This window comes from Chiloscyllium plagiosum, unplaced genomic scaffold (genome assembly GCF_037043375.1).
Source record: "Chiloscyllium plagiosum isolate Xiang-an unplaced genomic scaffold, Cpla_swu_hap1 HiC_scaffold_23, whole genome shotgun sequence".
Taxonomy (NCBI): Eukaryota; Metazoa; Chordata; class Chondrichthyes; order Orectolobiformes; family Hemiscylliidae; genus Chiloscyllium; species Chiloscyllium plagiosum.
The window spans coordinates 41,164,631-41,186,664 of record NW_028270161.1 but is presented as its reverse complement, the minus strand read 5'-3'; the positions used below and the strand labels follow the sequence as shown (position 1 = coordinate 41,186,664).

The 22,034-nt window shown below is 42.2% G+C and overlaps 1 protein-coding gene across 16 annotated transcripts in view; it reads right to left on the bottom strand.

Annotated features, from left to right (window-relative positions):
- anks1b (ankyrin repeat and sterile alpha motif domain containing 1B) overlaps window positions 1-22,034 on the bottom strand; it is an 818,433-nt gene that overhangs the window by 379,167 nt on the left and 417,232 nt on the right. For all 16 annotated transcript variants that reach the window (XR_015761150.1, XR_015761151.1, XM_043713626.2 and 13 more), the window contains one exon: window positions 9,676-9,795. Coding sequence is in view for 14 of the 16 variants with exons in the window: in XM_043713626.2 (XP_043569561.1) it covers window positions 9,676-9,795 (120 nt within the window). In the remaining 2 variants the exon portion in view is untranslated. The remainder of the gene's footprint in view (window positions 1-9,675; window positions 9,796-22,034) is intronic.

Here is a 22,034-nt window from a genome sequence, read left to right as displayed (position 1 = left end):
CAGAGGTGCTAAATGAATAATTTTCATCAGTATTCACACAGGAAAAAGACAATGTTGTCTAGGAGAACACTGAGATACAGGCTATGAGACTAGACAGGATTGAGGTTCACAAGGAGGTGGTGTTAGCAATTCTGGAAAGTGTGAAAATAGATAAGTCCCTTGGGCCGGATGGGAATAATCCTAGGATTCTCTGGGAAGCCAGGGAGGAGATTGCAGGACCTTTGGCTTTGATCTTTATGTCATCATTGTCTACAGGAGTAGTGCCAAGAAGACTGGAGGGTAGCAAATGTCGTCCCCTTGTTCAAGAAGGGGAGTAGAGACACCCTGGAAATTATTGACCTTACTTCAGTTGTGGGTAAAGTGTTGGAAAGGATTATAAGAGATAGGATTTATAATAATCTAGAAAGGAACAATTTGATTAGGGATAGTCAACACAATTTTGTGAAGGTAGGTTGTGCCTCACAAATCTTGAATTTTTTGAGAAGGTGACCAAACATGTAGATGAGGGTAAAGTGGTTGATGTGGTGTACATGGATTTCAGTAAGGCATTTGATGAAGTTCCCCACAGAAAGCTATTGCACAAAATATAGAGGCATGAGATTGAGGGTGATTAGAGTTTTAGATTAGGAATTGGCTAGCTGAAAGACGACAGAGGCAATGGTTGATGGGAAATATTCATCCTGGAGTTCAGTTACTCGTGGTATACTGCAAGGAGCTGTTTTGGGTCCACTGCTGTTTGTCATTTTTATAAATAACCTGGATAAGGGTGTAGAAGGATGGGTTAGTAAACTTGCAGATGACACAAAGCTCGGTGGAGTTGTGGACAGTGCCAAAGGATGTTGCATGTTACAGAGGGACATAGATAAGTTGCAGAGCTGGACTAAGAGGTGGCAAATGGAGTTTAATGCAGAAAAGTGTGAGGTGATTCACTTTGGAAGGAGCAACAGGAATAAAGAATACTGGTTAATGGTAAGATTCTTGGTAGTGTGGATGAGCAGAGAGATCTCTGTGTCATGTACATAGATCCCTGAAAGTTGCCACCCAGGTTGATAGGTTTGTTAATAAGACATACGGTGTGTTAGCATTTATTAGTAGTGGGATTGAATTTAGGAGCCATGAGGTCATTGCTGCAGCTGTACAAATCTCTAATGCGGACACACTTGGGAGTATTGCGTGCAGTTCTGGTCACTGCATTATAAAAAGGACACGGAAGCATTAGAAAGGGTGCAGAGGAGATTGACCAGGATGTTGCCGGGTCTGGAGGGAAGATTGAGGGACTTGAGGCTGTTTTCATTCGAGAAGAAGATTAAGAGGTGACTTAGTAGAGACATACAAGATGATCAGAAGATTAGATAGGGTGCACAGTGAGAGCATTTTTCCTCAGATGGTTAAGGCTAGCACGAGGGAGCATAGCTTCAAATTGAGGGGTGATAGATATAGGACAGATGTCAGAGGTAGTTTCTGTACTGAGGAGTAGCAGGGGCATGGAACACACCAACTTTAAGGGCAGTTGTAGACTCACCAACTTTAAGGGCATTTAAATGGTCATTGGATAAATATATGGATGATAATGGAATAGTGTAGGTTTGATGGGCTTTAGATTGGTTTCACAGGTTGGTGAAACATCGAAAGCTGAAAGGCCTGTACTGCACTGTTCTACGTTCTCAAGGCTAACTGTGGATGCAATGCAGTCATTTGTTTCACTAGGCCGTAGTGAGGCAAATGATAGTTCCTGTGAAGGTGAGACTCTAATTCTTGGATTGGCTTCAGGGAGCTGAGGCAGTATGGTCCAGACAGATTGTACCACATAATCCATAAGACCATAAAGATACAGGAGCAGAATTGGGCCATTCACCCATCTGCTCCACTATTCAATCATGGTTGATAGGTTTTTCAATCTCATTCTCCTTCCTTCTCCCCATAACACTTGATCCACTTACTAATCAAGAATCTATTTACCTCGGTCTTAAATAAACTGAATGACTTGGGCTACATTGCCTTCTGTGGCAATAAGAAGAAATTCCACCGCATCTCAGTTCTAAAGGATCGTACCTTCATTCTGAGGCTGTGCCCTCGGGTCTTACACTCTCCAACCAATGGAAACATTATTTCCCCATTTACTGTATCCAGTCCACTCAGTATTCACTAAGTTCCAATCAGATCCCCCTCATCCTTCTAAACTCCATTGAGTACAAACCCAGAGTCCTCAACTGCTCCTCCTATGACAAGCCTTTTATCCCTTGGATCATTCTTGCAAATCTCCTCTGGACCCCCTGCAAGGCCCAAAACTGCTCTCAATATTCCAATAGCAGCCTGAGTCGTCTTAAACAGCCTCAGCAGTATATCTCATATTCTAACCCTTTTGAAATTATAGAGTTTCATCACAGAATTCCTACAGCGTGGAAACAGGCCATTTGGCCCAACAAGTCCACACCAATCCTCCGAAGAGTAACCCACCCAGACACATTCCTGTATTCTATTATCCTATACTTACCCCTGACCAATGCACCTAACCTACATATCCCTGAATATGATGGGCAATTCACCACGACAATTCACCACGAACAATTCATCTTTGGATTGTGGGAGGAAACCGGAGCACCAGGAGGAAACCCACGCAGAACAGGGACAATGTGTAAACTCCACACAGACAGTCACCTGAGGTTGGAATCGAATCCATGCCCCTGGTGCTGTGAGGCAGCAGTGCTAACCACTGCGCCACTATGAATGCTAACACTGCATAGAACATAGAGAACATAGAAGAATACAGCGCAGTACAGGCCCTTTGGCCCTCAATGTTGCGCCGATCCAAGCCCACCTAACCTATACTAACCCACTATCCTCCATATACCTATCCAATGCCCGCTTAAATGCCCATAAAGAGGGAGAGTCCACCACTGCTACTGGCAGGGCATTCCATGAACTTACGACTCGCTGAGTGAAGAACCTACCCCTAACTTCAGTCCTATATCTACCCCCCCTTAATTTAAAGCTATGCCCCCTTGTCATACCCGACTCCATACGCGGGAAAAGGTTCACACTGTCAACCCTATCTAACCCCCTAATCATGTTGTACACCTCAATCAAGTCACCCCTAAACCTTCTTTTCTCTAATGAAAACAGCCCCAAGTGTCTCAGTCTTTCCTCATACGATCTTCCTTCCATACCAGGCAACCTCCTCTGCACCCGTTCCAGTGCCTCCACATCCTTCCTATAGTATGGCGACCAAAACTGCACACAATATTCCAGATGCGGCCGCACCAGAGTCTTATACAACTGCATCATGACCTCAGGACTCCGGAACTCAATTCCTCTACCAATAAAAGCCAATACGCCATATGCCTTCCTCACCGCACTATTTACCTGGGTGGCAACTTTCAGAGATCTGTGTACATGGACACCAAGATCCCTCTGCTCATCCACACTACCAAGTATCCGACCATTAGCCCAGTACCCCATCTTTTTGTTATTCTTCCCAAAGTGAATCACCTCACACTTAGCTACATTGAATTCCATTTGCCACCTTTCTGCCCAGCTCTGCAGCTTCTCTATATCCTGCTGTAACCTGCCACATCCTTCCTCACTGTCAACAACTCCTCCGACTTTCGTATCATCCGCAAACTTGCTCACCCAACCTTCTAACCCCTCTTCCAGGTCATTTATAAAAATGACAAACAGCAATGGTCCCAAAACAGATCCTTGCGGAACACCGCTAGTGACGGCACTCCATGAAGAAACTTTGCCATCAACTACTACCCTCTGTCTTCTTCCATCCAGCCAATTCCTAATCCAAACCTCCAACTCACCCTCAATGCCATATCGCCGTATTTTCTGCAGTAGCCTACCATGGGGAACCTTATCAAACGCCTTACTAAAATCCATATATACCACATCTACCGCTTTCCCCTCATCAACCTCCTTCGTCACCTTTTCAAAGAATTCAATAAGGTTTGTGAGGCACGACCTGCCCTTCACAAAACCATGCTGACTATCCTTGATCACATTATTCCTATCCAGATGTGCATAAATCCTATCCCTTACAATTCTCTCTAAGACATTCTCTCTAATTGCCCACAACAGAAGTGAGACTCACCGGCCTATAGTTACTAGGGTTATCCCTACTCCCCTTCTTGAACAAGGGAACCACATTTGCTATCCTCCAGTCTTCTGGCACTACTCCTGTAGACAAAGAGGACATAAAAATCAAGGCCAATGGCTCTGCAATCTCCTCCCTTGCTTCCCAGAGAATCCTAGGATAAATGCCATCAGGCCCAGGGGACTTATCTATTTTATCATCCGCAGACTTATCTATTTTACCCTCCTAACTAAATCCTCGCAAGTTGTGCTCTGCACTGGTGCAGGCCAAGAGGTGATGTGATGACTGAGAGCGCAGTCTTCTGAGGAGGAAGGTGAGGAATTCAGAGGAGAAACATTATCTTCAGTTTGAGAGAGCAGTTCAACATGGGGCATTACCAGCCAGACAGGACTTAATTACCATCTGGTTCCAATAGATGGGAGCTGGGCGACGTAATCATTCATTGGCTAGAAATCTGTTGTTGCTTGAAAACAAGCAGTCCCTGTTCTTTTGTTTTACTTTTCTTTGCTTTTGTTGTTCAAAGTTGTGCTTTCAATTTTCCCATTTTCAATGGTTTGAAGACTTTCCAACATGCAATGCTCCCACACTGAGCAATGACAAAATGATATGCCAGGTGCTAAGGAAACAGTAGCACTCCCTGGTAATGGGCGGCACGGTGGCACAGTGGTTAGCACTGCTGCCTCACAGCGCCAGAGACCTGGGTTCAATTCCCACCTCAGGCAATTGTCTGTGTTTGCACATTGTCCCCGTGTCTGCGTGGGTTTCCTCCAGGTGCTCCGGTTTCTTCCCACAGTCCAAATATGTGCAGGTTAGGTGAATTGGCCATGCAAAATTGCCTGCTGTGTTAGGTGAAGGGGTAAATGTAGGGGAATGGGTCTGGGTGGGTTGCTCGTCGGAGGGTTGGTGTGGACTTGTTGTGCTGAAGGGCCTGTTTCCACACTGTAAGTAATCTAATCTAATCCCTTAGATACGATTCTAAGATGTCATGGCCCTGATATGTAACTTGCTTTTTATAGCTGTAATTACAATGGTCAGACAGGAGATGTTGTAAAGTAACACATTTACAAATGTGAGATCCTATCAGCAATAAAGTCTCATCTGTGCCATCCATCTGCCCGCAGAGGTTTTCCCTTCTCCTTGCACTGTGTGGATTATCAAAGACTCTCTGCCTGGTAGCACATATGGGTTTCAAAGAAACGGCATTAATAGAGGGGCTATTCCATCCAGTCCCTGCAGGGGCAAACACTCTGCCACTGGTGAACAGATGTGAGTCTGGATATGTAATACAATGAGAAGCATGAAAGTATATCAGAAAACTCACTAGAGCCCACGGATGGAAACCTTCCATGAAACTTCCCAGTATTGATACTTAACCATTTTAGTAAATTTCAGCCCATTGTTTTTCCCCATTTACCCCATCAGAATCAATTGATTTTTCTTTGAAAGTCTATTAAATTTCCTAAAACGGCTGCAGTGAAAAGAGTCTCACTAGATCATGCTTTTCGTTTCAAACAGGGGCCAACATATACACTGTTGAAGTGATGCGCCCTTGGTGCCATGGGTCCAGGTGGATATTCAGTGTAGACTGAATGGGCTGAAAGGCCTAATTCTATACTGGAGGGATTCTATGATTCTAAGATGGGTGGAGCCCCACGTGGAGCATTGAGACTGATACAGAGCAATGAAGCTGAATGTCCTGTACATTCTGTGCCCATCGGATCCCAGTACACTGGCAACTAACACCGATTGTTTCCACTCAAAACTTGTGTGTTCCTCCCATGCTGGAGGTTTCCAATAATCCCTCACCCCTCCCAGGTTTAACGAACTTGCATGCTGCCCTGAATTAGATGCCCACTCTCTGGTCTCTAATTGGCCAATTCAAGGAAAATGACTGCTGGGTGACTGCTCCCCACCCTGCACTTTTGGGACACTCCATCTGACCTCAAAGTCAAGGTGCCAACCCAAAATCCCAAATTCAAAGCCTCGGGCGCCAAAATATTTGAAAGTAACCAATCTGATGGGAATGATCCAAATAAGGTGAAACATCTGCAATATCTGCACCATGTGTTGCAGCTAAGATATTGGCAAACAGAAGATATGAGAGAAGTGAAAATGCAATGACAAAGAAATGAATGAAAATGAAATTAACAAACTGCAGTGTAATTCTGGATTAGAGTGGTGCTGGAAAAGCACAGCAGGTCAGGCAGCATCCAAGGAGCAGGAAAATCGATGTTTCGGGCAAAAGCCCTTCATCAGGAATGAGGCCAAAATGTCGATTTTCCTGCTGGCCTCATTCCTGATGAAGGGCTTTTGCCTGATACGTCGATTTTGCCTGCTTCTCGGATGTTGCCTGACCTGCTGTGCTTTTCCAGGACTATTCTAATCTAGACTCGAATCTCCAACATCTGCAGTACCCACTTTCACCTGCAGTGTAATTCTGCCAAGAACTCCTCAGTTACTGTAAGCACAGGTAAATATGGTGGGTGAGGAGCCAACTGCCCCTCCTGCTCTTCCATGAAAAGGTCCACGGTGGGACAGCCCGTGAACAGCTATCGCCTCCTGGTGATCTGTATGTGGGCAATTAATGGCCAGTGAACAGCCTTACCCCACCCCAGCTGTTGGAAGGGGTGCGAACCAGATGAGAAGTGTAAGGTTTGTTTGTGTATTTTGAAACATGCGACCATCACACAAAGGCACAGAACGATAAGGGTTAGCGTTAGACTCGACGGACCCTGCATCAGATGGAAGGAGAAGGGTTCCTGAGAACCACGCCCCTTGTTGTCATCCTCATTTCCTGCCATTGCCATCCCCTCTCATCATCCTAGTTTCCTCCTTCCGCTGTGACTTACCTGTGGCATTTAATAATGTAGACCTTCCCAATAACAAGTGGCACAGGTCTCTTAAGTGAGATCCCCATGGCTGATGTGAAATTCCACCCTATGTCCCATTTCTTCCACCCTGACCTGGTGCATGAGGGACAGAGTCACTGAGATCAGTTGTGCTCATAGATCATTGGGTTGTTTCCACACTGGTTCTTCCAATCATCTGTTGCATTGTTGCCACAAGGCACAACAGGAGATTGAGAAAACCTCCACAGAGCGTTCTTCACCTCATTCCATCCTGTGGCAAGAAGGTGACCTTTCTGCATTTCCATGTACCTTAGGAAACGGAACTTCAAATTACATCTTCAGTGAAATGTTAATGTTACTTATTCTTCAAGAATGGATTCAATTTCAAATAAATATGTCATATATGCATTTCCACATTTATACATCAAACGGCTTAATTTAGCAATCTTTGCAAATGCCAAAAGCAGGACTCAAATTTATATGTAAGTGGCATGCAATGGAGTCATAGAGGCCTACAGCACAGAAAAAGGCCCTTTGGCCCATCGAATCAGTGCTGGTTAAAAACGAGCATCTATCTATTCTAATCCCATTTTGTAGCTCTTGGCCCATGGTCTTGTTTACCTTTGCAATATGCAAAACAAGGCAAACCTGTAAGATAGTTACAATGTAGTGAACAGAATAAAATAAGACTTTCTCCTGCTATGTCTGGTTATGTGCTCATATCACCTGTGCCAGAGGCTCAAAATCCACTCGAGGATCCAGCTCCATATAAGACAAATATTCCAGGTGTAGATACAGATACATTCATGACAATCTATGTGCATCTGCGTTTCAACTCAGTTTGACACAGTTTGATGGGCTTTGCTCTTTGTTGATTTGTAAATAGAGATAGTGCCATTTTTAAAATCAGACTCAATGATACTGCATGTGGTTGGTTTATCATTCTCTTGAAATTTGATGTGTTCCTTGGCATTACTCAAAAGCAAAACAATAGCATTTGAAGTACATCAAGACAGGATGTCAAATTGTGTGGATATTGAGACAGTGCTCACAGAGTAAAACATCCAGAATATGTAAATCAAATTCTGAATATTATTCAAAAGATGAAATGTTGTTTACGACCAACATCGAGGCCTGTTTATTCATGCATAATGAAAGCTTGCAACCACAGAATTCCAAGACATTGCTGTATGTGTCAGGGATTTTTCTATTTGCATTGGTGAACTGAACTGCTGTCCTTCTATTATTACTTAATCACTCTCAGGCCACAAAGGTTTCTGGATGAGAGCAGCTGAATGAACAGAGTAGCAGGGATGATTTGTATATCACTGCAAATATCAGTTCTTAAATTGAATTAAGTTTGACAACAAATACCAGTGTTAAAAATTGACTCCTATTCTTGGTTAGCAATTGTGGAATCCATTTGAAATTGGTGTGCAACAACCTTAGAGGTGGTCATTAACAATCGCAGAGCTATTAGAAGCTGCAGTTCTCCTTCAAGCAGAGAAAAGCAAAAAAGGAGACTTAATAGGTATTTAAACTATGAAAGATTTAGATGGAGGGAGTAAAGAGAAACTGTTTCAAGTGACTAAATAGGTGATAAACAGATGGTAAATTCAAGGTGATGGGCATAAAAGAACAGAAGTGGCATTGGGAAAAGCCTTTCACTTAAAGCACAGTTAGGGAGTTGGGTATGACCCAGAAGTAACCTTTGGAAGAGAACTGGATAAATATGAGAGAGATAATGTGCCAGGCTTATGGGAACAGAGCCAGAAAATGGAACCAATCAGAGCACAAATCTAATGGACTGAATGGCCCCTTCTGTGGTACAGTATTATCTCACTCTGTGATGCTATGGTTCTAATGACAATATTCAGTATCAGCAGGAGGTCTCCACCTTATAAACAGAGCCATCAGTAGTTAAACAGAGAGGTAAACGTACACCTGCATAAGCAGAACCAACCTCACTGGTAAGGAGAAATTAAATTCAGACAAGATTGAAGTTGGGGCTAAGTGAGCATGGCTGTGGCCAGAGGCTTGGATCATGGGTGAATTGATGGGTTGTGGATTGTGGCTTAAAAGATTATCTCAGTTGAGCATAGGCAAGGAGGGAGGGCCAGAGGGAACACTTCTCCTGGTATACTTGCTGTGCTATACATGCACCAACCAGATTGATCTAGCTTTTCTCATATCCTTTTACCTGACACTTTTCCCGAATACCAGGGCAGTCCAGCTAAATTGGTAAAGAAAGAAAACTTAAAAATTAGCACGCAGCCTTCTTCAAAGACCTTCTACAAAGATCAATTGCCAACCATTCCACCTCCTTAGAGTAGATTGATCACTCCCTGACCCTCCTTTGTTAGAATCAAATGTGGGTGCGTTGGAGTCTGGATTGAAATGTTAAAATATTTAACTTTTCATCTGCACCCTAAACAATTTGTTGAGTTTTAAAACTAACTCCCATATTTCTAGCATATTTATTGACTGGGACTTTGGCAAACAAATTGCTGCAAAGAATCTCTGCAAAATAGACATGGATACCCAGAATGCAGAATGGAGTATCAGGGAAAGTGTTTGTCTTGTGTAGAACGTTACTTCGGTCTTATAGGTTGAGCACTGAATATGGGTGTTAGAATGCAGCAAATTCCACACCAACTGGCCAGTAATATAGTACTTGAAATACTTCCAAATAAGCTAAAAATGTAATCTAGAGAGACCTAATTTCTTTACCTTTGACTTTATGAGAAGGTGAGGCTGCTGGTGATGAAATTGAGGCCCGAGGGGTTGGAACTGGACACAGCTTCCCCGGTTCTTCTGTTCCCTTTATGTCCATCTTCTGCATCATGTAATCTGCATAATTAGAAACAAGTGACAGTCATAGTGAACAGCTCAGACATTTAGCTTTGCCTGATGTGGTTTGAGCCCACATTTATTTTATCTTTAAGAAGAAGTCTCATTACAAGCAAGAATGTTGATAACCCAATCTAAATAGTTAAACTGTCTGACCATCTTGGCTCACACAGAACCAGAGAACTTTTCAGCTATCTCCTATCATGGCACCAATTCATGATCTTCCAACCTTTTCTTTCTGACTGCCTTAAATTGTATCCATGTTAGGGATGCAGTGGTTCAGCAGTAATGTAACTGGATTGGTAATACAGAGATCTGGATCAAAACCCATGGGGCAGCTAGTGGATTGTTGATCACAACTTGCCATGCAACAAGGATGCAACAAGGCACAATATTAGTGTAAACAATATATTTCTTTACAAGTTAATCTTCTGCAATAGCGAACCATTCTTCTTAATGACTTCAACCAGACAGATTACATCAATGGATTAAGAAAATACTTCAAAATTATTGTTACAAAAAGGTTCAATGATGATAGGTTGGACATGGAAAATTACGTGAAATTTGGTAGCTAAGGAAAGGAAAACAGGAATAAATGGTAGGAACAAAATGTGGAAATGTGCCCTCAAATTCTTTTTTGTATTGCAGGGCAGTTTGTTAAAGAACACAAGTCCTTAAAATAATTTGCACAGTTGTACAGGTACAGTAACTAAAATGAACCAGGTTGTGCTCCAGCCTGTTTGGAGACTCTCAAGTTGCCGCATAACAGGATGAAGGTACATTTTAATTACCAGGACAGCAGAATTCACATTGATTTATTACTTGTGGTAATTATTTTTTAAGAATTTCATCAATAACACTGCAATGATAAAAATCCTGATATTCAAGTAGTTATACTACGTTGCATCTTAATGTTGTAAGCTGCTATACAAAAAATGCAACCAGTCAAAAAACTAAACACCAAGCCAATTTTGGAGAGTGACTAAAACAGTGGCCAGGATGAACATTTGAAAGACATACAGGGTAGAGTGACAGAAAGACTTTTTAAAGGAACTACAGTCAGTAAGGGCCTAGACTGCCAATGAAATGCCCATCAAAATTGGAATGAAAGAAGTCAGTGATGCTTAACAGGTCAGGGGTTGGGAAAAAAATGGAGAGTTAATTGTTGAAACAAAAGTATTTTAATTATTAACTAAGAAAACCTAAATTCGCGTAATCTGATTCACTCATTCTATGGTTAGCTCCACAGAAAACATTGGTTTTATGCTGACCATTGAACCTCCCTGTTACTTGGTCAACCTCAGCAATGCTGATCTGAATAAAAGCATGGTCCTTCGCACAATAATTCTGTTGCTTGCAGAGAATTTACATGTAATTTAAAGGTCCGTAGATTCACCAAGCATCATTCTGCATGTTGTTTTTTTTAAAATAGTTTGTGATCTTCTTCAGAAGCAAGGTTTTAATGCAGCTGTTACACAGACATTCTGCAGTAGGATTGGCAGTCATGGAAACATTTACGAAACCAGCCAAAGAGATGTTTTCCTGAACTAGTTAGCAGTCTAAGAACAATTCATTGTTCTCTCGTGAAAATATACATTCCACCACCACTTCTTGCAGTCACAAAGAAGTTTAAGCTAAATCTAATATTCAGATCGGTTTAATCAAAAACTACTTGCGTGTGTAAATGATTACTCATTTATATTTAATCAAGTGAGTTACATCATTTTCACTTGTCATTACTACGTCAAAAAATCATCTACTTGAATAAAACGGTATGTTGTCACAGTTTACATGTTAATTGTGCCCCCACTTATGTCAGATCTGAGGACGCCTACCTGTCACAGCTCAATGATATTTTACATTTAGTTTGACTCAAAATTACTCGCCAATTGCATAGATTGGCCACCGGGTGGCCTTTACCAATGAATCACAAATATTTTTGTAAACCATTTCTCCATCACAAAAGGTTCAGACATTATTATCAGGCAATAAAACTTCTAGTTTCCAAAATAAGAGTTTAAGATGGAAAAACAATTATATACTTTACAAAAACAGCTAGATTTGTTACTAATAATCAAAAGGTTAAGTGGTCATAGTCCAACAGGACTGCACTATCTTTTGAGACAGAAAACTGTTGGGGAATTTAACCTGAGGATCACCACACCTCAGCTGAGGAAAGAGGCTGAGAAGGAGAGTTCTTCCATGACAACCTCAGCCGTCTGGGAATTGAACCCACTCTGTTTTGTTACCGTGCAGTATAAACCAGCCATCTAGCCAACTGAGCTAACTTATCAACATTAACAATAAAGACACAGTTAGCAACACTTACTTACTTTGGAGTAAATCCGTGAGAAACGTATGTAATAAGTGTGCACCATTTAGATGGAAAATTCTGGAAGGGGATGTGATAGTGAAAAGATGTAAGAGTAGGAATGAGTAACTGGAGGGAATGAAAAAGATACCAATGAGGGTCAATGTTGGTAACACCCTCCACAAAATGCCTCTGGCATGGTTTGTGAATCTCCACCATCCTACACTTGCCCATCTGATGGGACATAACAAAAGAATGAGAAACAAGTGGCAGATGAGAGAACAAAAGGAACACAACAACAACACAGACTTCTTGTTCTCCACAAAGTATTTCCAATAGTGGCTAAATCTAACAGGAGAATATTCACACCAGAAACAGTTTAAATTAAACTGCATGTAGAGCCCTCTGGTTTGACCATACCATAAGTTCATTTATGCTCTTTTTCAGCATAAAGGCACAAGGTCCAGAGGAAATGCAGGGAATAGTCAAGAGGCTGAGGCAAGGGAATCAGAAGGTATCAGGATTGGATGGAATGTGAATTCCAAACGCAACCAGATCAGCCAAGATTCCACTGAATGGAAGAACTGGCTTAAGGGGCCAAATGGCCTAATTCTGCTCCAAATTTGTATGTTATATGAATCCTGCTAAAGGGGCCTTGGTAATCTTTCCGCATGAAATCAAACTTTCCAGGCAGTCTGCTTTATTCAGAAATGTCTTGCAGTTTAGCGAAATGGAAACTGACAAGGATATATATTAGATGCTCCATTTTCGGTGACCTGGAAGCACAAGTGTAATATTACATTTCAGTTGAATTCAGCCATTTCATTGCCACGCTTTAGCAGACCACATGTTATCCAGCCTAAAAAGAAATTCACATTGGCACCAGTACAACTGTATAGTTCCAACAGTAACAAACAGTAAACCAGGTATCACTGGAGGAAGAGGCAGCACTCATACCACGTCTTTGCTCCATTCTCAAAAAAAAACATCCAATGAGTATTGAAAATTCAATCTACTGTCCATTGAATTAACACTCCACAATTATGGATTACAAAATGTTTTCGGTACATTGGCTACTGAGAAAATTCCTAAAATTATTACATAGGTTATGATACATGATATGCTGTGGTACACTTAAAGCTGTTTACAATTGAAAAAGTAAATGAAAAGTATTGTTAGCTTATTTAGTTGATGCGTCTATAGACTAATATGCAATTTACATGTTCTTTTTAAGACTGACCTCTTTTCTCTAGTGAATTTTACCCTACTCCTTAGATTTCTTGCAGGCACACAGTGAAGCAAGGCAGTTTCCTCACCTGATATCTTACATCCATTAACTGCAACATAGTCGAGTTCAGGCACTTTGCCAGGGAGTAAATCATAAGTACATACTATATCAGACATCCATGCCACAGCATTAACAGGTTAGTGTGATGTGCTCCAATAACACACCAATTTTTTCCACTGGCATGGATATTCAGGAATGTTTAAATAACTTTAAGACAACTTTCCAATAATTGGAGCCATGACTAATACAAAACAAATAGTTGTGGCTGTTGGACACCAATTATCACAGTTCTAGGAACTTGCTGGAAATCCATCAGTTCCATCATAAGGTTCGTAGTGGGGCTAGTCACTCAAATTTGCAGTGTTCAGCACCATTTGCAACTCTACAGACACGAAACAGTCAGTGCCTGCGTACAACAAAACCTGGACCACATTCACGTTTGGACTGATGAGTGATAAGTAACAGTCATGCCACACAACCTCTAGGCAATGATCATCTCCAACAACAGAGAATATGTAAAGATATTACTTGCATATTTCACAGCATTATCATTACTGAATCCATTACAACATGCTGGGCATTACTACTGACCAGAAACTGACCAGCCATCCAAACACTTTGGTTACAACAGCACGGCAGAAGCTAAGAATTCTGAAGTAATTCATTTCCTGACTCCCCAGTACTTGTCTGTCACCTACAAAGGCACAAGTCAGGAATGTGATGCAATAAGCTTCACTTGCCCAGATATGAAGCCCCAACAGCACTCAAGAAGCTAAAAACCATCTAGGACACAGCAGGCTGCTTGCTTATCATTCCATCAACATTCACTTCCTCTGTCACTGCACAGTGGCAGCAGTGTGTACCATTACAAGATATACTAAGAAGTAACTTGCCAAGGTTTCTTCAACAGCTTCTCCTAAACTTGAAACCTTATCATATAACGGGACAAGGGCAGCAAACTCATGGGAACAATATTTCCTGCCAACTTCCCTCCATTCACTCACCTAATTGATTTGCAATCAATTGAGATCCTTCTTGAGTGGAACTGTTGATGTTACTATGCTACCATGGTTCAAGCAGGGAGCTCACCATTGCCTCCTCAAGGGAAATTAGGAGCAGGCAATAAGTGCTGGCCCAACCGATGATGCTTACATCTCATAAATGACAAAATAAAACGTATTTTGCAGATGAGACCCTTTCTCAGCAGTACATCTTCAGTAATTGTACAACTTTTAAAAAGAACCATGCTCAAAATCCCCACAGAGGCATAACGTAGCCTGCATATTAACTATGCTAGGTAAAAACAATGACTGCAGATGCTGGAAACCAGATTCTGGATCAGTGGTGCTGGAAGAGCACAGCAGTTCAGGCAGCATCCAACAAGCAGCGAAATCGATGTTTCGGGCAAAAGCCCTTCATCAGGAATAAAGGCAGTGAGCCTGAAGCGTGGAGACATAAGCTAGGGGAGGGTGGGGGTGGGGAGAAAGTAGCATAGAGTACAATGGGTGAGTGGGGGAGGAGATGAAGGTGATAGGTCAGGGAGGAGAGGGTGGAGTGGTTAGGTGAAAAAAGAGCTAGGCAGGTCGGACAAGTCTGGACAAGTCATGGGGATAGTGCTGAGCTGGAAGTTTGAAACTAGGATGAGGTGGGGGAAGGGGAAATGAGGAAACTGTTGAAGTCCACATTGATGCCCTGGGGTTGAAGTGTTCCAAGGCGGAAGATGAGGCGTTCTTCTTCCAGGCATCTGGTGGTGAGGGAGCAGCGGTGAAGGAGGCCCAGGACCTCCATGTCCTCGGCAGAGTGGGAGGGGGAGTTGAAATTTTGGGCCACGGGGCGGTGTGGTTGATTGGTGCGGGTGTCTCAGAGATGTTCCCTAAAGTGCTCTGCTAGGAGGCGCCCAGTCTTAACTATGCTACACTCAGCTAACTACTTTTTTTGAAATTTGATGAGTTTGATTTCATACACTCTAACAGGACATTTCCAAAGGACAATTTTTAAAAATATTATCAACAGCTTATTTTGTTGATTGCTGATGAGCAAAAATAGAGAGGATTATTGGTCTAATTCTTCTTTTCCTACTTTAAGATCCCTTTAAGCCTTTCCAAGAGAACATTAAAAATAGTCAATAAAACATTGATTGAAACCATCAGAATTCTTTCTTCAAGCTCTTCTCTTCCTTCAACCTAACAAGCTCTTGAAGTTTAACAAATGGGTGGGGCTGAATTTAGTCATGCCTGGCTTTCAAAGTGGATGAGGGCAAATCTTGAACCCAATCTTCTTTCATTTTAACCTATGGACGGCAGCAGACAAAAACCTGAAAGCCATGAATGCCATTGAAAGGAAGATCTAAGATCTGAAGATATCAGGTTTTTTTTAAAATTTCATCCATGGGATTACCTGGAGTAGAAGTGCTCCTTGCATCCCAGTGGCAAAGATTAGATTCGGTCAGCCAGGATCCTTTCCTGCCACTTTGCTTCCTGCTGGTGCAAGCCCTCATTATTTCAGCCAGTGCCCTCCTGTTCTGGTACCCCACTCTAGCTGCTAATGAACTGTTGCTTTCTGCCCATTTCAGGCAATCATCTGGCTAGATGCAACAAGGTCTGGGAGATACAACTGCCCTGATCTCACTACACTTCCATCTTCCCTCTCCAAACCATATTCCCACTTACAAATCCTCTTTCTGGCTCGACCAGCCATTTGACAAAGCTTACTTTGTCTTTTGCCCAAAACGTCGATTTCGCTGCTCATTGGATGCTGCCTGAACTGGTGCTCTTCCAGCACCACTGATCCAGAAATTACTTTTCCTTCTGTTGATTACCTAACAATTCAGACATTATTTCTGTGCTTTGAACCTGACCCAGATTTATCCAGTTCTCATATGATATTTTGTTCAATATCATGTCAGCTACACATGAAAATATGTCTATTATGATGTTGTCAATCTCTCCCCAGAGTTTTATTATAGAACCATACGTTTAAATTATGCTGACCATTAAGTTTTCTCCTTCCATTTCCAGATTAAGGGGAATCATAGCAACATTTTTTAAGTTTATGAGCAGAGGTCATCACATCACACTCTAACTGAGACTATATTTTCTTGAAAAATTAATTCGAAGCCAATGTTCAAAGTAAAAACACTCTCTCATATAACAGCTTAATTAATACTCTTGTGACCTCCAACTCCATGCCACCAAAGAGTTATGTATTTGAACTCATGCTTCATATTGTTATCTAATTAATTTTGTCTGCCATCCAAAATGTGGTTATTAAAATGTTGCAAAATACAGTATAGGTGCAGGATAAATTGTGAAAGACTCATTTTAATAATAACAGTGGGGTTAACAGCTCTCTTAGTTATTATGGAATAAATTGGAAGGTAAAACATGCCCAGCCAATCACAGAAATCAAAATATCATTCTCTAATATCTTGTCCAGAAATTGCTTTACACTGGTGCATCTCCGAAACATTTAGGAGAACAACTTTTACTGCAGACCAGAAATTTGTAACCATGATCTAAGTGAAAGTGGAGAAGTCTGGGCTGGTGGTGATCAAACTAGAGGGGAAGGATAGGGTTATTTCTGGGATGGGATCTCAAGCATCAGCCTGAGCAGGCCAGGGTCAAGGGAGTTCAGGTTGAACAGAAACAATAGCTTGATTTTCTTGATGTCTAGTGGGAAGATGTTTTAACTCAATCAGAATGGAATGTCAAACAGACTGCACAGAGATGTATAGACAAAGACTGAATGTGTGACCATGCCTGTCATTATTCTGGATTAGTGGTGCTGGAAGAGCACAGCAGTTCAGGCAGCATCCAAGGAGCTTCGAAATCGATGTTTCGGGCAAAAGCCCTTCATCAGGAATAAAGGCAGTGAGCCTGAAGCGTGGAGAGATAAGCTAGAGGACGGTGGGGGTGGGGAGAAAGTAGCATAGAGTACAATGGGTGAGTGGGGGAGGTGATAGGTCAGGGAGGAGAGGGTGGAGTGGATAGGTGGAAAAGGAGATAGGCAGATAGAACAAGTCCGGACAAGTCATGGAGACAGTGCTGAGCTGGAAGTTTAGAACTAGGGTGAGGTGGGGGAAGGGGAAATGAGGAAGCTGTTGAAGTCCACATTGATGCCCTGGGGTTGAAGTGTTCCGAGGCGGAAGATGAGGCGTTCTTCCTCCAGGCGTCTGGTGGTGAGGGAGCGGCGGTGAAGGAGGCCCAGGACCTTCATGTCCTCGGCAGAGTGGGAGGGGGAGTTGAAATGTTGGGCCACGGGGCGGTGTGGTTGATTGTTGCGGGTCCGGACTTGTCCTACCTGCCTATCTCCTTTTCCACCTATCCACTCCACCCTCTCCTCCCTGACCTATCACCTTCATCCCCTCCCCCACTCACCCATTGTACTTTATGCTACTTTCTCCCCACTCCCACCCTCCTCCAGCTTATCTCTCCACGCTTCAGGCTCACTGCCTTTATTCCTGATGAAGGGCTTTTGCCCGAAACATCGATTTCGAAGCTCCTTGGATGCTGCCTGAACTGCTGTGCTCTTCCAGCACCACTAATCCAGAATCTGGTTTCCAACATCTGCAGTCATTGTTTTTACCACATGCCTGTCAATAATTGAACGGAATACCTAAATACAGAAGAGTTGGATATGGATACTTGGGGAATTCAGTGATAGCTGCACATGACATGAGGTTAGATGGAGAGACTCTCTTTGTATTTGGAGAAGATGGAGTGGGACCATGTGAGGGAATTCACACAGAGCTGGATATCGGAACATAGGTGCTGAAAGAGAATAATGAAAACATTCTCAAGCGCTGGGGACATGTATGGTAAGTGCATCACTGTACCAGGATGTCATTCATGACGTTGAGTAGGACAATGTTACCACTGTGAACAGAGTTAAAATGGGACTGAAGTGAAGCAGCTGGGGTTGAGAGAGATGTACACTGGGGATAACACATTTGAAGACTTAAGCCAATAAAAGGAAGTTGGAAGTGAGGAACATTATGAGAAATGATACACATGATAATTGTGCTATTTCCTGAGAAGAAGAACGGACAGTCAGACCTCTCCGCCCACTGGGATTCATATCAGCCCAAAAACCAACACACCTGCTCAGACAGGACAAAAGACCTGAACCCAACACCCACAAATAGAGCTGCATCAGGACATTATTTAAATGGGTCACAACATACTGCAACACCCAGGAACTATGCAATACTGAAGAAAAACACCTACACAACGTATTCAAGAACAACGGGTACAGTCCGCCTATTCTTACACAATAAACCTAAACAAGAAGACACAACACACCCAGAGACTCCAGCCACACTACCATACAGCAAAGACATCTCAGAGGTAACGACCAGACTACTCTGACCCCTTGGCACCAAGGTAGCCTACAAAGCTACCAACACACTGAAACAACTCTTTATGGATCTAACGGACTCTGTACCAACAACTAGCAGAACGAACGTCATTGAACAAAATATCCTGCAAGGACCACAACAAACAATACATCGGACATAGGTGGCTCAGCGGTTAGCACTGCAGCCTCACAGCGCCAGGAACCCAGATTCGATTCCTGCCTTGGGTGACTGTCTGTGTGGAGTTTGCACATTCTCCCTGTGTCTGTGCAGGTTTCCTCCAGGTGCTCCGGTTTCCTCCCACAGTCCAAAGATGTGCAGGTCAGGTGAACTGGCCATGCTAAATTGCCCATAGTGTTAGATGTATTAGTCAGAGGGAAATGGGTTACTCTTTGGAGGGTCTGTGTGGACTTTTGTTTAGATTAGATTACTTACAGTGTGGAAACTGGCCCTTCAGTCCAACAGGTCCACACCGACCCTCTGAAGAGCAACCCACACAGGCCTATTCCCCTACATTTACCCCTTCACCTAACACTATGAGGGCAGAGCAGTAGATGTGATCTATATGGACTTCAGTAAGGCGTTCGACAAGTTTCCCCATGGGAGACTGATTAGTAAGGTTAGATCTCATGGAATACAGGGAGAACTAGCCATTCGGATACAGAACTGGAAGACAGAGGGTGGTGGTGGAGGGTTAGTTTTCAGACTGAGGCCTGTGACCAGTGGAGTGCCACAAGGATCAGTGCTGGGTCCACTACCTTTCATCATTTATATAAATCCTTTGGATGTGAGCATAAGAGGTATAGTTAGAAAGTTTGCTGATGTCACCAAAATTGAGGTGTAGTGGACAGCGAAGAAGATCAGTTAGATTACAACAGGATCTTGATCAGATGAGCAAATGGGCTGAGAAGTTTAATTCAGATGGAGATGGAGTTTAATTCAGATAAATGCGAGGTGCTGCATTTTGGGAAAGCAAATCTTAGCAGGACTTATACACTTAATGGTGTCTGAAAGCTCATCTTGGTGTCAAATATGACATCCAGGTTGTAAACAGATTTGCTCAGTCTCTCACTGTTGACAGAGAGGGGGATGGATTGCAAAGCTAGGGAATGGAATTTGAAGCATGAACAGAAAACAATCAGTTCACTCTTCCAATTACTTAATTGGAGGCAATGTCTGCTCATGCAGTACTGGATGTTCGATAAGCAGTCTGACAATTTAACAACATTGGAGGAGGACAGAGAGGGTGGTGGTGACGTAGAGCTGAATGTCATTAGTGTACACGTGAAAACTAATATTATGCTTTCAGATAATGCCTTATAAAGTATTTTTAAAAAATATTCTAAACTATGTACCAAACAGAGTATAAAATATAATTCTAAAATACTTAAATGTGCAGAATATGTTAGATTATTTGCAGATCTTACAAACTGCAAACATAATGACTAGATCACCTCTTTTGTGGCAGTGATAGAAAGTTAAATAATTGCAAGAACACCACATCTAACTCTCTCTACTGTTTGTCAATCTTTTATGTCCATCTGGCAGCAGGGACATTACTTCAGCTTAGTGTATTACCCAAAAGACAGTACCTACATGAGCCAGCCTCTGCAAAGAAGGTTCAAACTTATATGTTAAAGTCTAGATTTGAACTCATAACTTTCTACGACAAAGGTGAGGGTGTACCAGCTAATGCAGCTTGAGTTATCATAGATTCCCTACAGTGTGGAAACAGGCCAATTGGCCCAACAAATCCACACCAACCCTCCAAAGTGTATCCCACCCATTCCCCTACCCTATTACTTTACATTTCCCTTAACTAATGCACCTTACCCACACATCCCTGAACACTATGGAAATTTAGCATGGCCAATTCACCTAACATGCACATCTTTGGACTGTGGGAGGAAACCAGAGCACCCAGAGGAAGCCCACGCAGGCAATTGCCAGAGGGTGGAATCGAACCCAGGTCCCTGGCGCTTTGAGGCAGCAGTGCTAACCACTGAGCCACTGTGCCATCCATACATGGAGAGGTTGGAAAAGCTGGACATTTTTGATTTCAAGCAGAGAAGGTTAAATGGAGTTTTGACAGAAAATAATGAATAAGAATAAACCTTTGGCAATGGCAGTAGGATCAGTAGGAATTTTCAAGAGAATTTAATAAGTACAAGTAAGCAGAAATTTACAGGACAGTGAAGGGAAGCCAAACTAATTAGTAGCTCTATCAAAGCACTTGCATGGGCATGAATGACCTCCTTCCATGATACTATGATTCACTTTGAGGAAGTGAGTCATCATCTTTCAGGAAGTTCAGTTCAAACTGTGACTCTTCCAGAGAAAATGACATGAAACTAAAGTAAATGTAAACTGTTCAGCACTGTTTTCCACACATTAAATATGTATTAGTAGGATGGGACACTATGAAGAACAGGATGAGACAGCTCAAGCTCCTCAGCATCGTCTACTAATTTATGAGATAGCAGCTCGATCAAAATAATACCAAAGAAAAATTATGTTGCGACCTACAAAGAAATATATGCAAAAGGAAACAATGGCTGAATTATATTTGCTAAATAATATTTTAGCGTCAAGTACAGAATTTTGAATTGCACGTTACCTGTAAAGGTTTCCACCTGGGAAAGCATGGAAATAATGACAGATTTATGATGCATTTAACAGTGAATTATTGCGTAGGCAAGAAATGATGATGAATCTGAGTTGCAAACATTAGCTGAAAGGCTTAATGGCACATTGAAGAACAGAATATTTCAAACAATACTCATGGGAGAGATTAAGTGTTGAGTATCAATGGTTTTTAGTTTAATAATCATAGTGCTTTTTTAATGAGTGAGCACTCCCAATAATTTGTATATGTTCGAGTATGTCAATACATTGTTGAGTTCAATGAAGAGCAATCATTTAATGCACAAGCAGCACAAAAAGAAGTGCTGCTACTGTATTACTTGAAAATAAATGTCAACACATCACACAAGATATCCTTCCATTTCAGTAATGCAGACATGCGAAGGGTCTGCATTTAAATTTTGCTGGAAAGGAGTTTCTTTTAAGTGAATGAGAGTTCTCGAGCATATCTTGTCCTAGATTTTGGGGTCAGCGGTGAAGTGATCATGCTTGAGTGACTTCAAGAAACGTTGCTCTCAAGAAGCCAGCCAACTCTGTGGGGATGGAATATTGTCCATGTCAGCAACAGAAAATCAAGATAGCTTGCTTTGTAGATTAAGTTTATTTACTTGAGAATACAATTTTTTTTCCACCCCAAGTGTTAG